The sequence below is a fragment of the Syngnathus acus genome, chromosome 9, assembly GCF_901709675.1.
Source record: "Syngnathus acus chromosome 9, fSynAcu1.2, whole genome shotgun sequence".
Classification (NCBI taxonomy): domain Eukaryota; kingdom Metazoa; phylum Chordata; class Actinopteri; order Syngnathiformes; family Syngnathidae; genus Syngnathus; species Syngnathus acus.
Window position 1 is genome coordinate 1837368 of NC_051094.1, and position 26196 is coordinate 1863563.

A 26196-nucleotide genomic window follows, 5' to 3' on the forward strand; every position below is an offset into this window, starting at 1 on the left:
TGGATTGGTCAAACGAGTAGGTTGAGGAATGTTGCGTGTTGCCATCGAATATCAGAGGAAAAAGTGAGACAGAGCACATGAGGTGAAAAGTGTCACGGGGGGGGAGTGTGATAATCTGATTAAGAAAGTATGTATGAAAGAATGGGGTAACATCAAGAGAGAAGAAAATATAAAGGCATGCTGGCTCGAGTATGTAGAAAAGAAAAAAAAGAGAGAACGTTGGAGGGAGCATCCTGTGAATGCGAGTGGATTGTAACATCATACTGTGGATTCCCTCGTGAGACGGTTGGAGATGCAGCACGCTCTCCTGCCGCGTGCAGTGAGAGGCGGCTTTGCCGGCGCGTCGACGAACAAGACAAAAAAAATAAAAGAGCAAAGCCGAGAAAAACGCAGTTCCCTCCCCAGGAGACACAGTGGGAATTTGGTGCGTGCACAAATACTACAGTATGAGGCCCGCAAGTTGCGATTGCAGAAAGCTGAGGAAGAAGGCAAAAGGTAGAAGGCGCAAAGAGAAAAAAAAAAAAAAACAAGAATTGATCGCGGAACTGGAGTTTACAGTGTCACTCAATCAGCCATTTTAAACATAAGCGGCCATATTAATTCAATTGAATTAGAGCCTGGGCTTGATTTGTTTAAAAGTCGAGGGAAGAACGTCGGAGTAGGCACAGCCTTAACTTGCTCATTTGAATCGTTTCATCAGAGATTCACACATCCTTTGCCTTTTTCACCTTCACACGCGCCGTATCCACACACACACACACACACACACACCTCTGTCATTCATTCATAGAGACACACGTACGCTAAGTTAAAACAGTCACCCTCGAGGCCTTATGTGGAAGGAGCACTGCCTGGGAAAGTGATAGCGAGAGAAAAGAGGCTCTGGAGAGAGAGAGAGTTATCTCTTTGGATGTCATTGAAGGGGCGCCTCTTTTCTCTCTGCCGCTCCTTTCCCTCGTCCGCAACTTCCCGCTCTCTTGTTCCACGTTGGCTGGCTCCCATCGCGCTCGCCTCCTCCAGCGCTAGGCAGACAGTCCAAGGACAAAGTGGAGATATGCTGGGAGCGGTCGTCTGTCCGTCACTGAGTCTTTGAGGCTGTTCTCCCTTCGTCCTGACAGTTTTGGAGATGAGTCCGTTTAACCCCCTGATGCTTACATCACACACGGAGTACTTATCGTGACATACGCGAGAGCACAACGTGAGATTTAAGATGCAACGAAAGCGCGGTACAACTCGGCTCTAATGTGGAGGTCGCGCCCTTGTGTTTTAAGATTCTTGCAGTACTTTTGCAAACTCCTCAAAAAGATAGACGTAATGTTAAAACTAGGGTCAGAGTTTCAAACTAGGGTTTCAAATTAAGGTTTCAAACTAGGATTTAAAACTAAGGTCAAGGTTTCAAACAAGGGTTAGGGTTTCAAACTAGAGTTAGGGTTTCAAGGTAAGGTTTAAAACTAGGGTTGGGGTTTCAAACTAGGGTTTCATACAAGGGTTAGGGTTTCAAACTAGAGTTAGGGTTTCAAGGTAAGGTTTAAAACTAGGGTTGGGGTTTCAAACTAGGGTTTCATACTAGGATTAGGGTTTCAAACTTGGGTTTCAAACTAGGGTTAGGGTTTCAAACTAGGGTTTCAAACTAGGGCTAGCGTTTTAACCCTTAGAAGCACAAGGCCATCAATTCTTCTTAGGTGACATTTTCCCTTTCTTTTCCAGACCTCGAGCACACACAAACACAAAACTTCCCCACACGTACAAATAAAACGCTCCGATTTCTGACCTCTCTCCTCACGCCACACAACATGGAAGGCGGACTTCTCCCTCGGCGTGCCTACGTGTGTGAGCACATGTGTGTCAGACAAAACTACTCCTTCTCTCAGACAAACAAGGGAAATCCTCCTTGTCTTGCCTTGTCCATCACAGGCCATCTCACTGTTCCAAGGCACGTGGGCGCCAGTAAAGCTTCCCTCAACCTCCCGGGCTCCAATCTCTCGACCCACCACACACACACACACACACACACAGAAACATATCGTAGGCAGGCCGCTTGGCTCCAGCCGGGTTCCCCTGACGCAAGGACACACGCAGACAGGAAGTTGGAGGGGAGCTTTGTGTCCATTTGGAAGGCTTGGGGTCACGCCCGCTCTCCAGCCTGCGGCTTCCTCCCACTCCATCATTCCATAAACATCCCCGCCACCAAAAGCGCTCCAACACTAATAACATCACTCATGTTTTGATTCGGCGCTGCACATCTACGTGAGTTTGACTCCTGTTTATGATTGCGTTGTATCACCTTAGCCGTCATCTTGTGTGTGTCCTTAAAGCACACAAGCCACATTCACCCTCACACACACACACACATGTACACTAAATCGGAGTCATCCACTGATCTTGTTGAGTGTGTGTCAACTCCATTAGCACATTCCCCCGATAGGGCCAGAGCACTCTTATCTACGGCGACCCATTAATTACACTTTGTTCCCTTAAGTGATCTATTTCAGACCTGTCCCGCCCTCAACACCCACTCCCTGCTATCTCCAGCCCTGCCCCCGTTCCTCCCCCCACCTGACCTCGCTCTTCTTCTCCCTACTTCATCCGCTGTCCTCTCTCTCGCTCACCGCCCCGACTCCCGGCCTTCGTTCCCGCCGTACATAAACACATGTAAATGGTGATCGGGCGGGATCGCAAGGTCGTGTGACGAGTAGTTGGAAATGTGAATAGCGGGTGCCCGTTTGAGACAAAAAGCCACTTGAGGCTCACGTGGTGCTCTCCTCGTCTATTCTCGTGTTAAATGTGCAGTGTGTGAAAATCCCGAAGTTGTTGGGTTGTCACATCCGCATCTCGTTGGTGCCACCCTCTTCGTTAATCACAGGGATATGGATCTTTGGGAGGTTTTTCTTCACGTTCAAAAGTTTAGTGTGATGCAAGTGATGTGTCATTGCTATGACTATCTTTTCCTTGCCACACTTTTATATCTTGTGTAAAAAAAAAAAAAAAAGGTATATCAGCGTGGAAATTGCTGAGGCCAGCCCAAGGTTGGACATTAATAAGGTACATTTTTTTTAAGGGGGAAAAAAAAAATCTTTTCAAATATGACTGCATGTTCCTTGACGTTAATACCTTCAGGTATGAAATATTACCTTGCACTGGACAATCATTGGTGGATTGAACTTCCCCAACCTGGCTCTTGAAAGCGGGCTCTATGCAAGGTGTGTGTGATCACCATGGCGGCTGTGTGCACCAGGGTGGGGGTTCTCCCTCTCAAGGCTGTCTGTCTATTCACTGAGCAGCCTGTCGTTCTTACAGGTGCAGGGGGGCCCTCTCGTAGACCCCCCCAACCACCCACCCACCCACCTCCCCTCCTCCTCCACCGCCTCTTTTGTCACTCAATGATGTGTGCACGTCTCAAATGGTGCATATTTGTGTGAAAGTGTGTGTGTTCCTCTTCGCCCGCCTTTTGTCCTAAAGGTGCCAAGGAGAGTCTGAAACCGCATGCGTGTCTGCTTGTCTGTGTGTTTGGGACCTCATTGTGTTGAAGTGGTGCTGAGGTTGTGCGCTTGTGTGAGCGTGGTATAGTGGAGTGGTGCATTTGGATGTTATATGTTTGAATGTGCACATGCGTTCGTCATATAGGTACATGTATGTGTTTGCTAATAGCCAATTTTTTTTTTTTCCCGGGGCCTCCTTTGCTGCTTTTTTGAGATGCATGGTGGCTAATAGGCTCAATAGGCCAAAAAAAAAAAAAAAAACGTTGCGAGGCGAACTAGCAGATGCATTGAATAAATTATTTTTATTTATTCAGAAGACACTGGAGGACGGTTGGATTTTTGGATTGTCATTTTTGGGCTCTCATCTCAAACTCCTGGACTGTACTTTCTGAAAATTCGTATTTGTGTATAGATTGGCACGTATTAATATTGTATTATTTTTGATGTGTCACATACACCAGCTTCCTGTTTTGAAAGTGTCTCCGTTGCACTTCCCCGTCGTAAAACGGACATGAATACCTGTTGGGTGACATGACGTCACACACACACGTAAATCCTGTTTGGAGAAGTTGTCACACTTTTGTCTCTTATCTGCTCAGTGCACATTCCAAATTGTATTATTTTTGTGTTGTAAACAATCCAACTTCCTGCGTACGTTTGCCGTACATTTGTGATTATATTTGCCTGTGTTGAATGGAAATCAGCGAGTATTTTGTCTTCTTTCTCATTTATGGATTTATATTAGTTGATGATTGTTTTAAATCAACATATATTTTTCAAGTTGGATGTCATAGAATTGAACACAAAACTCCAAACACCAAGGTCAGAACTGAAATTTGAACCTCAATATGCTAACTATTCATCGTGCCGCCTAGCACATCACTTTATTCTGAAACATAAAATGTCACTTAAGTGCGAGCCATTCAATTTTACTAATAGCACTTGTTGCTTTTATTTTCAAGTGTCTGATCCCATCCGCGTGGAGAAGAATAAAACAATTAACAGCGAGCCATGCTACGAAGGCCAAAACGTGCACAACCTTTTGTGTTCTACCCAAGAGACGAGGGCGGCCAGAGTTCGACACTGCTATCTAATAGCTCGCTCTGTCCTTGGGTTGGGGTTATCTTGTAGCTACTTTGCTTTGAGTCTATAAAAGCGAGGAGGGTCCTTTATCAAATCCAAGGCCACTTATTCACATCAATATAAAAAAAAAAAACACTTTGGTAGGAGGTGTGAAGGAGCAAAGACTTAGTGACGAGATTGACGAAGAAATTACACTACAGCACTTTTTGGTGAATTACTTTGATGCTTTTTACCTACAAGGACAATTTTTTCCTGAAACTTTTTTGTTAGAACTTTGATGCATTTGTATTTATTACTCCTGAAAATGGAATCTAAACCCGCTTATGATTTCAGTGACATTGCGCTTTCTCTCAACTGTTTTTGAATTCCAAGCGTGTTGCCACGCCGGCCCCCGTAGCTAGCGTTTCAGGTTCCTCATCTCCAGGCGTTTAATGAGTTCTGCCTTGTTTTTGTTCAACAACAATAATAAGACAAGTAATTAAAAGCGCTACAAAGGGGAGACGCGGATCCCACTTAACTGACTAGCATTAAAAAACATTTGCATTCCAGGGGAAGGAGCCGTCGTGCAACAACAAGTTCTGTTTTGATAGATGTCTATTTGTTTTTTTGTCTTTCATTGTATTCAACCTTAGCGGTGTGTTGATTTTTATTAAAAATTAGATGCAGGGTATGGCGTAAACAAATCCTGATTAAGAGCCCGTCAGTTGCGGATGTCTTCACCCTGAGTGGAAATTGTGTCGCGGGGGGAGGGGCATAGATTTGGATTTAATTAGCTTTTGGAGTGAAGACAAGGAGGGGGAGTGCGTTTCTGTGACAGCGCGACTGAGCAACTGTCACCTGCCCAGGCTCCCTTTGACCTCATCTTCAGCGGCAACACACGGGCCTCACACGGGCCAAACGACATTCTTGACCTTGCTGCAAGACGAAAACACGCACCACACATACGAGAGAACGTTTAATATCAGAGAGCGTCAGCGGCGGAAATCCGAGCGTCTGACAAGCAGGATATAGATAGCGATCCGTGCAACAGATAGTTTGCGCAAACAGCGGCCCGGCTTCGGTTACATCCCAAATGCGCTGCCGGGCCCCACATCGAGATAAAACAAAAGCTTAGGTTACCGTCGTTAGGAAATCGATAAGAAAATGCTTTGTTTGTGCGCCATTTGGATCCAAAAGGAAATGAGAAAATGTTTGCTTCTGCGTCTTTTAATATCATCTGCCCTTTTTTGCTCTGCCATTTTTTCTCGTTTCTACCGTTATTTAATCATCCGGCGACTATTTTGACTTTCATCAAATTGTTTCAAGAATTGTAATTCACCTTGTGAAAAAAAAACATCATCACTTTACATTCCCCATGTAAGTCCTCTCAATAAATGTTTTCCGTAGATACGGCCCCTCTTTGCATCAGTGTAATTACGAATCACCGAGGGGAAAAAAAACAACAAGTTTGATTCAAATAAAATGGGCCATTTGTATACAAGCAATTAACTGTTGCAACTTTAAATAATGTCGCCCAGATGGAACCTAATTATAGTCGGCACGCTTTGATTCAGGCTTTCTGTCGGAGTATCACTCGGGGCGTCACTTTGGCTTTTCAGTCACCTAGCGTTTGTTTTGAAATTGGTGACAATCAGAGCAGATTACCATTTGTAACAGCGTGCGGCATTTGCCGCGCCGGGGAAGAAAGCGTTGCCCATAGCTATGGAGGACTTTCTGTGTTTCCTTTTTAACCGCTCTCCTCCTCTCTTGTTCCCTTTCCCCACTGCACACAAACGATAACAACTGCGTTTGTAGGGAGAGGAGGGAAGGTGTGTGCGTGTGCGTGCGCCGTGCATGTGGAAATGCTTGCAAGTGGCAAATGGCTGTATAGCGGTGTAGACACAGGGGATCAAACAGTCAGTCAATTACCCTGAGAGGTCTTCAGTGGCTGTGACAGAGGACGAGGCTAAATATCAGGGATCAGATACGCAGTGTGGCTGTGACAAAAGTGATACAGCCTACACACACACATGCACACACACACACACACGTCAACAGCCAATTGCAGGGCAGAAATAGTTCACTAAAAATGCTACATACAAAATTTTAGGTTTATTGGTTTTATTGAACATGCAAACATTACATAAAATGTTACAATTTTGGGAAAAGGAGAGAAAAAATACTTAAATACTTTATTTATATATATATATATATAAAAAATAAGACATGGACTTAAAAGACACAAGCAGTTTTTTATTTCCCATAACATCAATGCAAACTCCCCCAAAATATTTCAATGACAGATTTGCCTTTGCAACGTTTTAGTTGAATTGCTCATAAATACATCCACTTATCTCTTGATAAACATTTTCATTCCGTGGCTAAAATGTACTCCTGTCTTGTTTATGGGGTCACTTTCCACTCACAGCGTATAACTGGATGACACCTCATTGATCCCCACATCTTTTAAAGATATTAATTTGATTTGTGCCGTGGATGAGGTAATCCCTCACCGCCCGCCGCCACCGCTACCACCCTCTTTCAGTCTTTAGTGGCTGGCCGTTGGGGTTCCACCTGTAAATCAGCCATCCCATCACAACATCCATTAGGTGTGACACACTTGGCCAATTAATTGAAGGCTGCGCTTACGCTGTTAAAGGCCTATTTAGTGTGTCAGCCCTCAATTCAGGGCGGAGCTTAAGAGTCATCAAAGGGGCATGGGCTCATCTACGTATTGGGGTAGGGACGCCCCCCTGGTGACCCCCAACCGACAGTATAGCGATGGAAAGCTTGGCGGCGTTTGTTGGGAGTTCACCGCCAGTTCAGGATAAACGTTGGAGCATTGATCGCTTGTGTCAGGGGAGTAAAACGGACAAAGCGCAAGTCAAAAGTAGTGCGAGAGAGGAACATTTTGCCTCAAATTGGATATAAATGATAGATAAGCGGTGTGAGAAGGTTGTGTCGGACTTTTCCGGAGGCGCGCGTTCAAGCGAGCCCCACTCTCGTCGAGAATGTCTGATTGTCAGACGGCTAGACTTGACCCAAGGTGCTGACTTCGATCCACAAAGAGCCTCCTTCTCAAACTCTCCCACACAACACCGTAAAAAAAAAAAAAAGTATACGCCCGAGCTCTCGGCTCTTGTACACACACAAACACACACTCGTACGCGACGTGTCTGTTAATGCATCCAGGCAGAGGTCAATCTAATAAACATGGGGTCGGCGCAGTGGTCATCAGAGGCCCGTCGACGGTGAGAGAGCCTTTAAGGTGCCGCCTAATTGTATCCCCGCGGCCTTCTAGTCTATCTTTTTATAGCCAATCTCCTCTACACGCCGGAGGAAGGAGAAAGCAAGAAAGCAAGGTTGCAGTTTTCCACATTTTTCTGCTCACTGCGTGAAGTGATTTTAGATACCAAGCTTATCCTTTTTTAATCCTCCGTAGAAAATTAGGAGAGCCTATTTTAATATTCTTATCGTGGCAAACAAATACAGGTAGCGACAAAAAAGAAGTCTAAGTATGCAGATAAAAAAAAAAAAAGATTCTAAACACAAAACGCATTACTTCCAGGGATGTGTTCACTCATTCCTCTGTCTGTAAGCACAAAAGTCTAAATATCTGCTCTCTGAAAAATTTAATCTCCCACTGGGAGGTTGGGAGAGAAAAAAAGAAAGAAAAGAACTCTTCTCAAGTTCAGTTGCAGGTAGTCGCAAAGCAGCTTCAGTTTCTAGCCTGAAGGTTATTGTATGTTTATATGTCAATGTAGTAGCTAAGAATACAAAAAGAAATTGATCAAATTTGTGAGCCAAAACGTTAATTACAAGTAAGCATCATGTGTGTTGAACGAAATGAAAAAAATAAAGCACTTAAACATTTACTGAACAAATCAAACACACAAATACAAAATGAAAATGGAAGGCATTTATTACTTTTTCACCTTTTATTTTAATGTTTAAATGTATTTATACTTGATATTACAGTGCATTGATCAAACATGCTTATATTGTCTATCTACATGGTTTGCTCCACCATTTGTGTTCAAAACACAGCAACACTTATGCTATTTGTTAGTCTAGTCACAAAACACCTTCAACTTGTTGGGTAGCCGTTGCAAGATTTCCTCATGGCGGGCACTCCACCGCCAAACCGAGGTTCTCTGTCGCCTCAATCGCTAGCTTAGACGAAACATAAGAACCTGAGGTGCGTGTACCAGATTTCAAAATGCGGCGTGACCCCAACTTGGGAACCGGCTAACCTGGAAGCGAGCATAGGGAAACCCAGCACGAGTAGACGACAAGCCCACCCGATATAGTTCCCGCTTTTACCTCAATCGACTCTTTAGAAGGAAGTCCCGCCGCTCCACTGGTTGCGCTTAGTGCATCCTTTGTGCAGAACGGCGGTTTTGTTTGGAAGGCCTGAAATGGAAAGAAGACCGAGCAACGGTGTTGATTATCAACTATCTGCTTGGATAACACGAAGTCTGTCCCATTGGCCCAGCGGGTCAGAGGCTGTACTGACTCTCATGAGTCGGGCCTGAGAAGTCCGCCGAGGGAGTAGATAGAGAGTCTTAAAGTCTGAGCTTTTTTTTTTTTTTGCTTTCATCATTCTTTTGATATCAGATTTATTTCTACTGAGCTAGTGCAAAGCCTTCCGGTTTTGGTGTGGATCAGGGAACGAATTATGTTGCGTTGTAGTTTCCTGACACAAAGGTGAGTTTTAATGATGTCATCATTTGTGAGATCATATGAATAATACGTTTTTTCCGTACATGTACGTACATAAAGTTGGATTTTGAGTTTAAAAGTTTGTGTATGCATTTTTGTGTGTCATTTGTGTAGGCACGGAACGGCACGAGTTGACCTCCTGGATGAGTTTTGATTCCATCTTCAGGTACTTCGGCAAGGTCGTGGAGACGAAACAGGACGCGAAGGCAGAGGGGACCTCCAATACTGTTACCACGCGTAGCAGCGCACTGAAAAGCAAACACCAAGATTTGTAAATTGGCGCAATGTTGGAGTGTCTGGGGGATTTCGGCTGAAGGAGGCAAAGGTTTTGGTATGTTTTTCTAGTTTTGTGTGACCGCCTTGTGTCGCTCCTTGTTTCCCTTCCAGCTTGACACACAAGCTTGTTTGTTGTTGGTGTTTTTGTAAGAGACAAGAGTCCGATTCAGTGTTTTGGACATCACAATAACGTTTTGTTTTGCTTTCTAAATGAGCGTAACTGTCGAAGCAATATTTGTGCTTCCCGAGGGTTTTATAGCCAAAATGGACACGGGATGGGTACAGTGCCCTGTGGCACGCCACACATCAACCGTCCTGCAGTAGAGTTGTTAGAATTTTTATTTTCTTGCTTTTTTTTTTATTTTGCTCATGGTTATTGTAACAAGTATGTTTACAATTGTTGTGTTGTTTTTATGATTTATTTGTGGAACACCTCCACACACAACTTTTTAAACTCGTTTCCCAAGTTTAACTTTGAGACATTCTGTTTGCTTGTACAAAATTTTCTTGGCTTCAGACAGTGTTGTGAAAAACTATTTGCTCTCTCTTCATCGTTTCCACATTTCAAGCTCATCGAACAAATGTAAATGACCATTGAAATGGGTACATTTGAGAAGAGGGCAAAAACCTTTTGTATGTTTCGAAAGATGCAAAGATACAACCAAAAGCAATCCAATCTGCGCTGATTACCTCAAATGCAACTCACCGAGCACCTTTAAAATCACTTAAAGTCAAGCATCAAATGGATTTAAGGGATATCGCATTTGAACAGAAGCCGTAAATCAGCTCTCAACACTCAATAGATGACACATGTCGGAAAATCCAAGATCTCACTATTATTCTAAGCCTGAATGATGTTAGAGGAATATATAACATCTATTTTTTCCCCTCCATTAAAGTCCTTTTCTTGTGTTCTTAGATGTGACAACCGGCAGTTCAGTCGGACCTAATCTTGAGTATGTGACATAAACATGATAACATTTTTTTAAGTTTCATAAACCACTCAAGGCTTAACGGAAGACGCTTTTAATGGGCGGCGACATTTGCCAAATCTCAAAGCTAATGCTAAATCTCATGATACCTCAGACACTTTCTTAAATATGTACTTTCCCCTTATTCCCCCTTCACTTCACATGGTGACTATTGTTTAACTTTTAGCTGTGAAATCCTATTTCTCCCCCCACGCCCATTCTGTGTGTGTGTGTAAATGTGTGTGCGGCTTAATGCTTTTGAGGATTATCTTTGTGCTGTAATGAGACAACTGTGCCTGATGGTTTCAAGGCCTAATTTCCTTTTAATTTGATTGCCAACTCTCCTGGTTTCAGCAAAAAATAAATAAAAAATGATTTGCTTATTATTTGATTTGATGATTTTGGTTTCCAGATAACGTTGCTCGTCTTTCTGTTTTTGAGGGGGAAAATCTGCTCATTTTCCCCTCTCTCCATAATTGTATATTGTTGCCTTGAGGGAACAAACAAGGCTCAGTGCTTCTTAATAACAAGCCAAAGGAAGATCGAACCGGAGATGAAAGAGCTGCCGAAAATCCAAAGCACCGCCTGCAAAGAAATAAGAGGGGATTTATTTTGCCAATTTCTCCTCAAGACGTTATTTTTCATACTCTTCTTTGTATTCGTTTAATAAAATACCTGCATTCATGTTTGGATTTCATGAAAGGGCCATGTGGTCAGTTTTTTATTTTAATATCTTTTCTTAACAGTTGAAATGTTTCAAGTTCTTTAATGGTTTGCATTTGTACTATACACTGGTTCAGTTATTGAAAATAACTATTAAAAACAACTTTCGAATGCAAATAAAGTTTTGCATTTTGGTTATGAATTTATCTTGCTCATCAATTGAACATTTTTAATTTGTTTTTTTTACTTGTTTAAAGTTGATTTTCTTTTTCATCCATAAATGTATTTGTGCTATTATAGAAAAGCGGGTATGATGACCTTATTCGCTGCTGTGGTTCCTTTTTAAACGCAGTTTCCCTAACTCCAACAAATAGTTCTTATAACACTAGGAAAGTTTGACTCTTTCATTTTTATGTGATAAAACAGATGTAGCTGGTGAGAAAATGACATTTATTTAAAACTTGCTTTTAAAAACAAGGCAAAACGTCCAAAAATAATGTCGTATTGACACTCATTTTGTCTGCCAGGCAGAATTATTTGTTGTCTCACATATTAGGCCTTCCAATTTCTATTAATTACAGTACAACAAGTGAAAGTCCTCACCCCTCCTTACACACACACACACACACTTTATTCTCACTACATATGACAAGTAAAAAAAAAACGCACAGTTTGGCTCGATTTATTACCACGTCAACTTGTCAGGTCTTAATCCTTGCATTGAAACGACGCCTCATTTAATCCTCATGTGACTCCTTTAAGTGCATCATCTCTCTTTTTTTTTTTTTCCACCCCCTACGTCTGTGTTTAATTCACAATGTGAACCCGTGGAGGACTCCTTGACATGGAAAACTTTTCTACTTGTTTGATATTTCAATTGTTTCATCCCGTTGAGAGAGTTGTTGTCACGCTTGCCTGCACTGGCCCTCTGTGCAAGTGTGTGTGCGCGTGTGTGATGTGCTCACCAGCCCCTCTCGAGATGAACTCCCGCCAAAGGAGCCAGGCAGTTGGAATGTCACCCCTCTGACACACACACACACACACACACACATTGGTGGGGATCACTGTCACGTCACTATTTGCATAATGATATGCTCAGCTCCGAGGAGGAAAGTAACCCCCAAATTTTACGGGTCAACTAACTGCAACAATCAATGTTTTATCGGCCCTACGAAGGGAGAAATATCTTGAACAAGCAGCCGTGCAGGAACGCTCTTTCTTCTCCCACCTCCTCCCTCGCCCACTCATCCGCTATCAATTCAATCCACTGCCCATCAGCAGCAATATTTCCAAGGCAATTCAAATCTGGAAATACGTCGTCATCATCAGCATTAGTACCGAACTCAGACTGCAGCCTTGAATTTCTTTTCCTCCAAATTTCGCATTTTGCGCCTCATGCAAGAGCCATCCAATGTATATATTTATCTTATGTCTATTTCCAAATGTAAAATGCATGGTGTGTTTCCTTGCAACTCATTACATATTCATTGACCGGCACAAGAAGCTATTTAATCCAATGGAAACACGAAACAGCCCTTCCATATAGGGTTAGAGTCTAATAGGGAATCACCACTGCCACAATCAGTTTGATAAGGGGAAAAAAACGCGCATGTGTGGCTCCAAGTGGCTTTTGGCTGCAGCGTGCACCTTTTATTTGTATAAAGTCCATTTTTAGAAGGAAGGAAACGTTTGGTTACAGGTTTTGGTCCATAGACTAATAACCATGATACATTTTCACTTAAGTGTAAAGGACCTAAGATAGTGCCGTGCAGGACTTTGCTGTTGAAGCGACGCTTGTGCGCGTGCGCGAGCGAGCGCGTGCATTTGGGCCAGCTGTTGGCAGTGTCGTTTGTAACGCTGTTGTTGAGTCCATTTGGCTTTAATAGCAGCTTTCAGGCGCTCTCCCCTCACCGCCCCCTCAATTACACCTCCTCTGATTCTCCGGCCGGCTGGCCTCAGCTCTCCCGCGCGCATGCAGCAAAAAGAAGAAATGCATTTGAAGTCTGACTTTTTAAGATTTAGACTGTCGTTGTCCACCTCTAATTGATCTGTTTGTTATTTGGAAGGCATTGGCTATGGCGTGCATGCACATTTATGATGCATATTTTTTTTAATGCCTGACTAGAAATATATGTGCACGTTACTATGCAACATTATTTCAATACACTTTTATTAACACTCTTTATGTTTTTATATTTTTGACAACATTATTTTCAACTAAACCCATTCCATGCGTTGATTTAAGCAAATACTATTCAATTATACAAACCCAAATTAAAAAACCCAAAGGGCTACATGATTGTGGCTGCCTCAGCCACCCTCATTTAGTGGAACGCAGTAAATTGTAAATTAAAGTATATACACGAGACAATGTTGTTTTTTCCGGCCTGTAAAAATAATCACACAAAAATGTATGCATTGTTTAATATTTAAACCAAACCATCTTCAAACATCTTCAGGGGCAAAACTTTCATTTTAAAAGCCCCAAACCACAATTTAACGAATGTACACAATTTGTTATATTTTCAGTGAATGAGATCCTTCCCTATATACATAGTTTCATTATAATACTATTGCAGAGATTATGAAATATACTACATCTATATTTAATATAACATAACAGATTTGCAATATTTTTTTAGTTCAATAATAACAACATAATTTTTGTCATTATCAATACAACTAATGTGATAAAAACACGAATTAAGATCTTGCCACCATTGGTTGAAGCATGTTTTATTTGTTCTCAAACCAACGAAATAATCTGTAATTTAATCCCAGTCAAGAATAAAAATCCATATATTTCCTTCATGGTCGTGATGGCGTATTGATTTATTGGTTATCTGCACACAAAAATAAAATGAAAGTTTGCTCGATCCATTCCACTAGAAAATCACATCAGAATGTTGCCGGTTATATCACATCTGCAAATAAAATATGACTTCACAGTTAAATATGTTAAATAGCACTTGAATTTTAATCAAAACAAAAATCGTAGGCATTGATTTTGCAATTATACACGGCCTAACTTTATTTTATTGATTACCGAAGCACTCTGCACACTTTCGAGTAAGAAAAAATAAAAGAAAGGAAGGAAAGAGAGTTCAAGGCAATATGAAATCACCACATTATAGGTGGGTTTCATCATGTGTGCGCGCATCCCTCCGAGGATAAACACGCCGTGCGTGGGCTGCGTGGGCTCCCAAGAAGAACTTGTTATTGAAGCAGCGAGGGAGGAAGAGGGGAACGCGCAACCCCTTTGCACCCAGCCGCAGATGAGACTCAAAATGAACTTAATGCCATTCAGTCGATTGACAGATGTGCACGCGCGCGCGCGCGTGTGTGGCTGCTGCGGGCATTGTGGGTGGGGCTGTGGGCTGGGCAGATGTGCGTGTGCGCGTTTTGGATGCACATTTCACGCTTTCTCCCTTGCATGCTTTCTCGGAATCTCCGTGGTTAAGCGAGTTAATATACGTGTGTTATTAAAGGGCCTGCAGCCCACTGGCTGCCTCACCCCACAGTGTCACCCCGCTCCCCCGCCCTCCTGACGGCGGCTTAGACTTTGCGCCCATCTCTTCCTCTATCAGCCATTCTAATGTCCCTCATTGTGTTTGTCACCTGAGTCAGCAGAGAAGATGAAAGGGGAGGAAGAGGAGAGTCTGGTGGGGTGGCAGGGGCGGGGGGTTCTGTGTGTGTGGTTGTGGTGATGGTGGTCCAGCCAACTCTACTTTATTGCTGTTTATCCCCGCAGCAAAAGCTGTCAGGCGGTGACAGATTGGCAGAATGTTTAATCAACTTATTTCCTTGCTCTTGCTCCGTAAATGAATGCAAAGTTGAATGCCTCTGCATCTTTTTTTCTCAGTAGGCTAGTAAAACAATTGGTAAGAATTGTAACCACGCATAATAGCCTATCGCGGGGGAATATTTTGTTATTATTATTATTTTTAAAAAAAACTGTAATGCATTATAATGGGGAGATGTTTCCATATTTTGGTTACTTTTTTTATAGAGACTTTTTTTAATAGAGACAAAAAGAAGTTCTCTGCAATAATGTTTCAATAAAATGATCTCTTTCACATGCAGTCAGTCAAAAGTAAGACTTGTACGTTTTCAAGAATAGAACATTTGATAGAGCTAGTGCAAGTGTACCAGCATATTTTGTTCAGAGAAAATATACACAAAATAATTTAAAAATTCAGAAGGGATTGTATTTCATTTATCGTGGGGATTTTTCTTTGAAAAAAAAATACATGGTAAGAAATACTCCAATTTGAAAACATAATGATAGTACAACAAAAGGCACTCTCTGCATTTTGTTAGCCTACTAAAGTAATTGTCCGAGTTATTTTTATTTTTATTCTTTTGCTACTGTATTCATAAAAATCTTGGTAAAAAACATCAGCTATTCAGCTAACCGCAAAAAGTTTTAATTCAGGCAACTACTTTGTATATGCTTTCGTTCTAAAATAAAATGATTAAATCAATTATGCTGGCCTAACAATAGTTCAAAACTACATTTCAGAAATCGCTCAAATAAAAAGCAGCTTGTGACAATAAAAAGAAGCTCACCATTGTGATTGTTTTGTGAGAGAAAAGCTATCCGGGGAATCAAATTTATCTTAAAGCATATCTGAATCCATTTCAAAATATGACACACACACACACACACACACACACACACACACACACACACACACACACACACACACACACACACACACACACACACACACACACACACACACACACATGCGTGTGCTTGAAGGAGTCGCGGATGTGTGTGTTAAGTAGTGTGTGAAGGCGCTGCCCTGTTCGGGCCCAACTCCACTGTATCGATTTCCAACTTGTCCTGTCGAATGTGACGAGGACAGCGGTGGCTGGTGGCCGCAGCACCATGGACAGCGCCCCCCACCACCACCCTCCCATCCCCTCCCCTCCTTGTTGACCTCGCCTTGCTTGTCACATTTCCCCCGCGTGGGACGCGACATGACCAAGTGCGGACACGGACAGAGAGAAAGAGAGAGAGAGGCAAGCTTTTTTTTTTTCTTTCCTCTTGTGAACGAGCACCGCGGTTCAGTCCATTTGGGGTCGTCTAAATGATGTTGTAAATTGAAAATGTTCTCAAATAATAACTGCACCACATGATTAGGCACATTGAAGGTAAACTTGTATTGTTATTGGTTTAAATAGCAGATGGAAGCAATATGCACTGGCTCCATTCACTTGCATGACTTAAATGATCCAATTACGCGCGAGAACGTATGTGCGCATTTTACGCACAAAAGCAAGCAGCATGATTTGGACTCGCATCCAAAATATCATTCTGCTTTATTTGTTGAACTTTTTTTTTTTTTAACTCCAAAATCCAAAACACGCGGTGTGCTCGTGGGGTTGTTCGGTTTGGGCGTGGGGGTGCTGTTTGATGGAGCTGTGCTGAAGCTTTGAGACAGCTTGTTAATTAAAAGCCCAAGAGATGAGGCTGTGCAGCCAGCGTCCATATCAGTGCGACGCTAAGCACACTGACAGACAGCAAGTTACTTCAACACCAATCCTCCTCTACCTTTTTTTTTTTTTTTTATCACAGCAAAGCAGTGAGATATTTTAATGCGTTCAAATCCCACTGTGGCTGAGCAATATCTTGTTTTCTACTTAAGGAATGACGACAAACCTCAGTATTTCCTGTCACTCCGCGAGGATATATAGAGCCCAAATGGCTGCTTTATGAGCTCCCAAATCCAGGCGGCAGCCAGCTTAAATGTGGCAAATTCGATTAAGAGGAGGGTAAGAAAGGAATGTCAAAATGGATTGAATTAGAGACGATTGGTATTAAATACTTTAATAGGCTTCAGGATGACATTGATGGCATAGAAGCACACAAAGAGCAGCATTAAAACAAAAGACGTCCTTTTTTCTCCCCTGTTCTTTAGTCTGCAACTGTGGTCATCTCACATGTATTATTCCGCCTTAATTGAACCCAAAGTCCGCCCTTTGCCTGGAGGGCATTTTACGCAAGTGTCACATTGAAGGCTTGTTAAGTAGGAAAAACAAAAATACCACGAGGTATGCAATACCAATGAGAAAACATGTTTGTTATGAAAAAGAAGATAAATAATGAAAGCGTAAAAGATGCTTCCGGGAGAGTTGAGTGTTGGGTCTTTTGGGGGCGGGGGGTGCCGGTGGTTCAGCTACAAGGCAACCTGCTGGACCACAGTAAAACCGGAGGGGGGGCTCTGACTTAAAAGGAAGTATAATCATGAAACTTTGTCTGCCTCAAAACACAATCTTTAACTAATGATAGTTTGTAAAAAAAAATAATCATAATAATTAATAATAATAATTTTGATTTTTGCAAGTGGAACGTCTTTAGCAGCTGACACCACCGAGAGGAAGAAAAAAAAAATTCACATGCAAAGGGGCGAATAAGATGGAAGAGCTGATGATGACTTCCAGTTGGGAATCATTAGACGACTTCTTCTAAAGCGTCAAGACAATCTCAGCCTCGTAAATTGCGTTCTCCTCCTGATGACCACATTGCGCAAGAATGCACACGTGTGAAACGGAACGGCCGCTGGACACTTTATTAGGTACACTAAGAAATGGAGTCATGCTCACTTTTGCACAGCGCGTCATTTAAGACCAAGATCAAGTGTATAGCTCAAATCGAATTAAAATAATTTGGAAGCGAGCGAGCATTGTTGTTTTTTTTTAACCGTATTTTTAAAACTAGTTCTGTTTGTGTGGGGGTGCAAAATACGGCCACAGATATTCTATAACACAAAAACACATAACATTTTGATTTCATCTGTTCACCAACATGTGAGTTTCTTAATTAAATCTTGATCTGCTCCTGCAACTCATTTGTTTTGTTTTTGTGATTTATTTATTTTGTAAGTGAGCTGCAGCAGGCTCTCCAAGTGTCTACCACATCCATCAACGTCACACAAGTTGCTATTTAGTCAGTGGATCTGTTGCAGTTTATTTTTATTTTCTCTTGGGAGAAAACAAACAAGAATTATGAACACTTCCTCGACGTGATGAACGATATTAAACAGAATGAGCTCGTATATTCGTTGAATCTCCACCTGGAAAAAAAACACAATTTAATAATTATTCAGTCAAGTGAACACCATCCCCGATTGTGCTTGAACAAACATGACAAATATTTAGAATTATTGTAATATTAATTACCCTTCCACTTGAAGTTCACTTTTTTTTTATATAAATCACGTTCGAATTAAATGTCTTAAATTGAAACATTTAAAAAAAAAACTAAGAAGAAATTCAAACGATCTATTTATATATTGATTTTTTTCCATTACTGTTTTTATTCTTTAAATCTAAACATTTACAAATGTTCACATTAAAAATAGATGGCGTTGGCATCCCAAAAAATGACTTTTGCGAGTTATATTTTGTTTTGTTTTTAGGCAAGAAGAAGGAGGGGAGAAGGTTCACGCAGAGATGAGAGCCGAGCAGAGCGGCTGCGGTGGCAGAGGGTCCCCCTAAGGCAGGGCGCCATCTAGCAAACAAAGGTAGCAACAATAACAGCCTCCGAGGAGGGCCTCACACGCACACAAACCAGAAAGGAAAGAGAAAGGCTGAAAAAAAGAAAAAGAGAGAGGAAAGACAGGAGAAGATGTCTACTATTGCTTTGCCGCTTAAAGTTGACCCAGCCACACAGGAGAAGAAACTTCAGAACTTTACAGTCTCCAAACTCTCCTTGTTTGAGCGCGGGTGCTAACTACGACGTCAAGGAGAATTTATTTGATTTATTTTAGTCAGGGTTTCCTTGGAAATGAATATAAAATCATTGACGTGCATCTTAGGAAAACTCCACTGATCACATTAGAAATGGCATTTGGAATAATGTGTTCGCATGAGAGCGGGTTAATTGAGTGATTAAAAGCGACTCACAGACCTTTAAAACGTTCATTTTTATTTCAAAAGGAATCATTTTTGTTTTTTTACATTAAAAGTAAACAAAAAACGTTTGAGTATTATGCAATGGAGTTATGAGTCCTACATTTAGTTCAAATGCACAGAAGACTGTTTAAATGGAATTGCAAAAAAAACTTAATCCGGGTGCTATTAAATGTAAATAATGAATGAAACCTTGTAATAGTCCTAATTTTGACTAACATGATAAATAAATAAATAAATAAACAAATAAATAAATAAATACCCAATCGCAGGTTGTGCGAGCAGAAACACTGGACTCAAAGCAATTCTTTTTACTGACTTTCTGTGATGGAGTTCTTTTGGGGTGAATATGACAGCTATTCAAAAAATATATATATTACTCCCCCAACGCCTCTATCACCATTAAATGAATGGACGCCTGACCTTTTAGGACCGGACCCTGTCCACTCTGGCACCCGTCTATCCAAATAACCCCCCCAACAAACTGCATCACACAGTGCTAGCTATTCATTACTGATATAATCAGTGGATGCAAATGAATTTGGACGAGGTCCTTGTGTGTGTCGGGGAGGGGGGGGGGGAGCAACTATAACCATAGCTGCACCGAGATGGAGACCATTGAATGCCCACCTGAATCCAATATTGCCGCATATGTGGGTGTGGGGGTTCATACCGGCGAGCAGTCTCTATTCAAATGAGATGCGCATGCGCGGATCTGTGCGTGGCCTTTGAAGAGAAGAGAGGGGTCGTGTCACTCAGCAGAGGGAGAGGGCTACTCCGTTCTACCACCCTCCTCTTCATCTTCCTTTCTACTCCCCCCCCCCCCCCCCCCTCCCGACCCCCACTCGCTCTTCTTCTTCTTCTTCACACAACACATGTGCATTTTCACCATTGGGCTCAGATTAGAGTCCTTTAAGGCAGTGTTTCCCAATCCTTTTTCATTCACGGCACACCTTTTCATTGGAAAAAATCTCGAGGCACACCACCAACAAAAATCTGTTGTTATACCAGCTTCTATATTAAAATCCGTTATATTACAACAAAAGATGTAAAGTTCTATTCCTATATATGTATGGAGAGTCGAATAATTGAATAAAAATAAATACTAAATATTCTTTAAATTGTATTTCTTTTGAAATTGAAAGTGACCGTTTTTGAAAAAAGGTTTTAGACAGTGTAAGGAATAAACTATTGAAAGTGATAGTGATCAAAATCCAAAAGAATCAATATGGCTTTGTTTACTGTTTTAGACTAGCTCTATAAAATATTGAGACATTAAGAACAAAGTCACTTTTAAAGACGCTCTGCTGTTCTGACAGTCGAGGTGTCTCGACTTGACTGTGTATTTTACGTTGGTGAAATATCCAAGCCATTTGGGCTCCAAAAGTGATTCGTTCTTTTTTCAGTTCATATGACTTCAACCAGTAGGTGTCGGTAATGCACATTGAAGCTAGTGCCACCGCGCCGTAAATCAAAACGAAGAAGAAAATGACACAACTTCCCGTTCACGAACGAGTCGTGAATTGCATTTCCCGTTCACCAACTGAACGGAGTGAACGAATCAGTGATTTGCATTTCCAGTTCATCGCGTGAACGGATCAGTGAGGGAACGAATCCTGACTTTCCCGTTCGCGAACGAGTCAATGGGTCAACTGCCTTCCTTCCCGTGCATCAACGGATCAGTCAGTGAACGTGTTGCGTCTCCCTCCTGGCGTGAACTATCTAAGCCAGAATGTCGATTTACGATTTGCCAAGGAAAGAAAAAGACACTCACTGAAACACCACTTCTTTTATGCACGTTTTCTCCAAGCTAACGGCTAACTTTATTGCATGAAGGGATGCGCCGTTATGCAACAACGGGGAGATTATGCTTCTCTTTGGGTAATCTTGATTTTATAACACTTGTAGTAGTTTTTAAATAACGTGTATGCATATATACGCCTAAATATTGTTATCCAATATATCTACTGCAATTTTACATTGGATTGCTGGTTTGAAATTTGGTTTTATTATTATTTTAATAAACATTTATGTTAAAACTTGTCTGCTGTTTTATTCCTTGTTTTTATATTCGCCAATTAAAACGTAAAAATCAGACATTTGGTTAACTGCTTTATATGACAACAACACCTCATGGACACTTCAATAGGTACACTACACGAGGTAAAAAAATAAATAAATAAAGGGTTAATTGCACGTGGAAGCATATTCTCACACCTGGGATCGAACCAAGACCTTACTGTGCAAGAGACCATGTCACTAACCAGTCGACTGTTTCGACATGACAGGCTACAGTCGAATGCACTGTTTTGTACTAGTGATGTGCATCACAGGCCAATAGGGAAAAAGCTTAAGTGAAAGTGAAGTGCCACACCCGCCCTCACCCCCACCTCCTGATTGGCTGGTTGAGCTGTGACGTCACTTGGACACTCCATTAGGTACACCGCCATTTTCAAGTGCACCTAATAACAGGCCACTTTATTAGGGAAATATCATGGTCAAAGGTCACAGGTGTCAAGCTCTAGTCCTCGGGGCCGCGTTCCAACATGTTTTCCAAGTGACCCTCGTTAGGCGCACCTGCGTGAAAGGTTTTTGGTCACTTTCACGTTCCGCAGGAGCTAAAACTTTTCACGCAGGTGTACTTAACGAGGGAATCACACGGACACCCCATTAGGTACATCGCCATTTTCAAGTGTACCTAATAACAGGCCACTTTATTAGGGAAATACACGAGGTGAATCTTGGAAAACATGTTGGAACGCGGCCCCGAGGACTAGAGCTTGACACCTGTGACCTTTGACCATGATATTTCCCTAATAAAGTGGCCTGTTATTAGGTACACTTGAAAATGGCGGTGTACCTAATGGAGTGTCTGTGTGATTCCCTCGTTAAGCGCACCTGCGTGAAAAGTTTTTGGTCACTTTCACGTTCCGCAGGAGCTAAAACTTTTCACGCAGGTGTACTTAACGAGGGAATCACACGGACACCCCATTAGGTACACCGCCATTTTCAAGTGTACCTAATAAATGGCCACTTTATTAGGGAAATACACGAGGTGAATCTTGGAAAACATGTTGGAACGCGGCCCCGAGGACTAGAGCTTGACACCTGTGACCTTTGACCATGATATTTCCCTAATAAAGTGGCCTGTTATTTGGTACACTTGAAAATGACGGTGTACCTAATGGAGTGTCCGTGTGATTCCCTCGTTAAGCGCACCTGCGTGAAAAGTTTTGGCCACTTTCACGTTCCGCAGGAGCTAAAACTTTTCACGCAGGTGCACTTAACGAGGGAATCACACGGACACTCCATTAGGTACATCGCCATTTTCAAGTGTACCTAATAACAGGCCAGTTTATTAGGGAAATACACGAGGTGAATCTTGGAAAACATGTTGGAACACGGCCCGAGGACGAGAGCTTGACACCTGTGACCTTTGACCATGATATTTCCCTAATAAAGTGGCCTGTTATTTGGTACACTTGAAAATGACGGTGTACCTAATGGAGTGTCCGTGTGATTCCCTCGTTAAACGCACCTGCGTGAAAAGTTTTGGCCACTTTCACGTTCCGCAGGAGCTAAAACTTTTCACGCAGGTGCACTTAACGAGGGAATCACACGGACACTCCATTAGGTACATCGCCATTTTCAAGTGTACCTAATAACAGGCCACTTTATTAGGGAAATACACGAGGTGAATCTTGGAAAACATGTTGGAACGCGGCCCCGAGGACTAGAGCTTGACACCTGTGACCTTTGACCATGATATTTCCCTAATAAAGTGGCCTGTTATTAGGTACACTTGAAAATGGCGGTGTACCTAATGGAGTGTCTGTGTGATTCCCTCGTTAAGCGCACCTGCGTGAAAAGTTTTGGTCACTTTCACGTTCCGCAGGAGCTAAAACTTATCACGCAGGTGCGCTTAACGAGGGCATCACACGGACACTCCATTAGGTACACCGCCATTTTCAAGTGTACCTAATAACAGGCCACTTTATTAGGGAAATACACGAGGTGAATCTTGGAAAACATGTTGGAACGCGGCCCCGAGGACTAGAGCTTGACACCTGTGACCTTTGACCATGATATTTCCCTAATAAAGTGGCCTGTTATTCGGTACACTTGAAAATGGCGGTGTACCTAATGGAGTGTCCGTGTGATTCCCTCGTTAAGCGCACCTGCGTGAAAAGTTTTGGTCATTTTCACGTTCCGCAGGAGCTAAAACTTTTCACGCAGGTGCGCTTAACGAGGGAATCACACGGACACTCCATTAGGTACACCGCCATTTTCAAGTGTACCTAATAAATGGCCACTTTATTAGGGAAATACACGAGGTGAATCTTGGAAAACATGTTGGAACGCGGCCCCGAGGACTAGAGCTTGACACCTGTGACCTTTGACCATGATATTTCCCTAATAAAGTGGCCTGTTATTTGGTACACTTGAAAATGACGGTGTACCTAATGGAGTGTCCGTGTGATTCCCTCGTTAAGCGCACCTGCGTGAAAAGTTTTGGCCACTTTCACGTTCCGCAAGAGCTAAAACTTTTCACGCAGGTGCACTTAACGAGGGAATCACACGGACACCCCATTAGGTACACCGCCATTTTCAAGTGTACCTAATAAATGGCCACTTTATTAGGGAAATACACGAGGTGAATCTTGGAAAACATGTTGGAACGCGGCCCCGAGGACTAGAGCTTGACACCTGTGACCTTTGACCATGATATTTCCCTAATAAAGTGGCCTGTTATTCGGTACACTTGAAAATGACGGTGTACCTAATGGAGTGTCCGTGTGATTCCCTCGTTAAGCGCACCTGCGTGAAAAGTTTTGGCCACTTTCACGTTCCGCAAGAGCTAAAACTTTTCACGCAGGTGCACTTAACGAGGGAATCACACGGACACTCCATTAGGTACATCGCCATTTTCAAGTGTACCTAATAACAGGCCAGTTTATTATGGAAATACACGAGGTGAATCTTGGAAAACATGTTGGAACGCGGCCCCGAGGACGAGAGCTTGACACCTGTGACCTTTGCCCATGATATTTCCCTAATAAAGTGGCCTGTTATTTGGTACACTTGAAAATGACGGTGTACCTAATGGAGTGTCCGTGTGATTCCCTCGTTAAGCGCACCTGCGTGAAAAGTTTTGGTCACTTTCACGTTCCGCAGGAGCTAAAACTTTTCACGCAGGTGCACTTAACGAGGGAATCACACGGACACTCCATTAGGTACATCGCCATTTTCAAGTGTACCTAATAACAGGCCACTTTATTAGGGAAATATACGAGGTGAATCTTGGAAAACATGTTGGAACGCGGCCCCGAGGACGAGAGCTTGACACCTGTGACCTTTGACCATGATATTTCCCTAATAAAGTGGCCTGTTATTTGGTACACTTGAAAATGACGGTGTACCTAATGGAGTGTCCGTGTGATTCCCTCGTTAAGCGCACCTGCGTGAAAAGTTTTGGCCACTTTCACGTTCCGCAGGAGCTAAAACTTTTCACGCAGGTGCACTTAACGAGGGAATCACACGGACACTCCATTAGGTACATCGCCATTTTCAAGTGTACCTAATAACAGGCCACTTTATTAGGGAAATACACGAGGTGAATCTTGGAAAACATGTTGGAACGCGGCCCCGAGGACAAGAGCTTGACACCTGTGACCTTTGACCATGATATTTCCCTAATAAAGTGGCCTGTTATTAGGTACACTTGAAAATGGCGGTGTACCTAATGGAGTGTCCGTGTGATTCCCTCGTTAAGTGCACCTGCGTGAAAAGTTTTAGCTCCTGCGGAACGTGAAAGTGACCAAAAACTTTTCACGCAGGTGCGCTTAACGAGGGTAACTTGGAAAACATGTTGGAATGCGGCCCCGAGGACTAGAGCTCGACACCTGTGACCTTTGACCATGATATTTCCCTAATAAAGTGGCCTGTTATTTGGTACACTTGAAAATGACGGTGTACCTAATGGAGTGTCCGTGTGATTCCCTCGTTAAGCGCACCTGCGTGAAAAGTTTTGGCCACTTTCACGTTCCGCAGGAGCTAAAACTTTTCACGCAGGTGCACTTAACGAGGGAATCACACGGACACTCCATTAGGTACATCGCCATTTTCAAGTGTACCTAATAACAGGCCACTTTATTAGGGAAATACACGAGGTGAATCTTGGAAAACATGTTGGAACGCGGCCCCGAGGACAAGAGCTTGACACCTGTGACCTTTGACCATGATATTTCCCTAATAAAGTGGCCTGTTATTAGGTACACTTGAAAATGGCGGTGTACCTAATGGAGTGTCCGTGTGATTCCCTCGTTAAGTGCACCTGCGTGAAAAGTTTTAGCTCCTGCGGAACGTGAAAGTGACCAAAAACTTTTCACGCAGGTGCGCTTAACGAGGGTAACTTGGAAAACATGTTGGAATGCGGCCCCGAGGACTAGAGCTCGACACCTGTGACCTTTGACCATGATATTTCCCTAATAAAGTGGCCTGTTATTAGGTACACTTGAAAATGGCGGTGTACCTAATGGAGTGTCCAAGTGACGTCCCAGCTCAAACAGCCAATCAGGAGGTGGGGGTGAGGGCGGGTGTGGCACTTCACTTTCACCCAAGCTTTTTCCCTATTGGCCTGTGATGCACATCACTAGTACAAAACAGTGCATTCGACTGTAGCCTGTCATGTCGAAACAGCCGACTGGTTAGTGACATGGTATCTTGCTCAGTAAGATCTTGGTTCGATCCCAGGTGTGAGAAAATGCTTCCACGTGCTTTTATTGTGCAATTAACCCTTTATTTAGTTATCCTTTTTTTTTTTTTTTTTTTACCTCGTGTAGTGTACCTATTGAAGTGTCCATGATGTGGACCTACACATGTTGTCATATAAAGCAGTTAACCAAATGTCAGATTTTTATGTTTTAATTGGCGAATATAAAAACAAGGAATAAAACACCAGACAAGTTTTAACATAAATGTTTATTAAAATAATAATAATAAAAGTAAATTTCAAACCAGCAATCCAATGTAAAATTGCAGTAGATATATTGGATAACAATATTTAGGCGTATATATGCATACACGTTATTTAAAAACAACTA

General features: G+C 42.4%; 1 protein-coding gene across 2 annotated transcripts in view; it reads left to right on the forward strand.

Annotated features, from left to right (window-relative positions):
• fam172a (family with sequence similarity 172 member A) overlaps window positions 1–11375 on the forward strand; it is a 99644-nt gene extending 88269 nt beyond the window's left edge. Inside the window, exons 11-12 of one of the 2 annotated variants that reach the window (XM_037257772.1) lie at window positions 9378–9549; window positions 9599–11375. In XM_037257772.1, coding sequence (XP_037113667.1) covers window positions 9378–9538 — 161 coding nt within the window. In that variant the 3' untranslated portion in view covers window positions 9539–9549; window positions 9599–11375. Of the gene's footprint in view, window positions 1–9377 lie in introns of both variants that reach the window. The other variant, XM_037257771.1, reaches the window with a different exon arrangement.
• Window positions 11376–26196: the final 14821 nt, after the last annotated feature.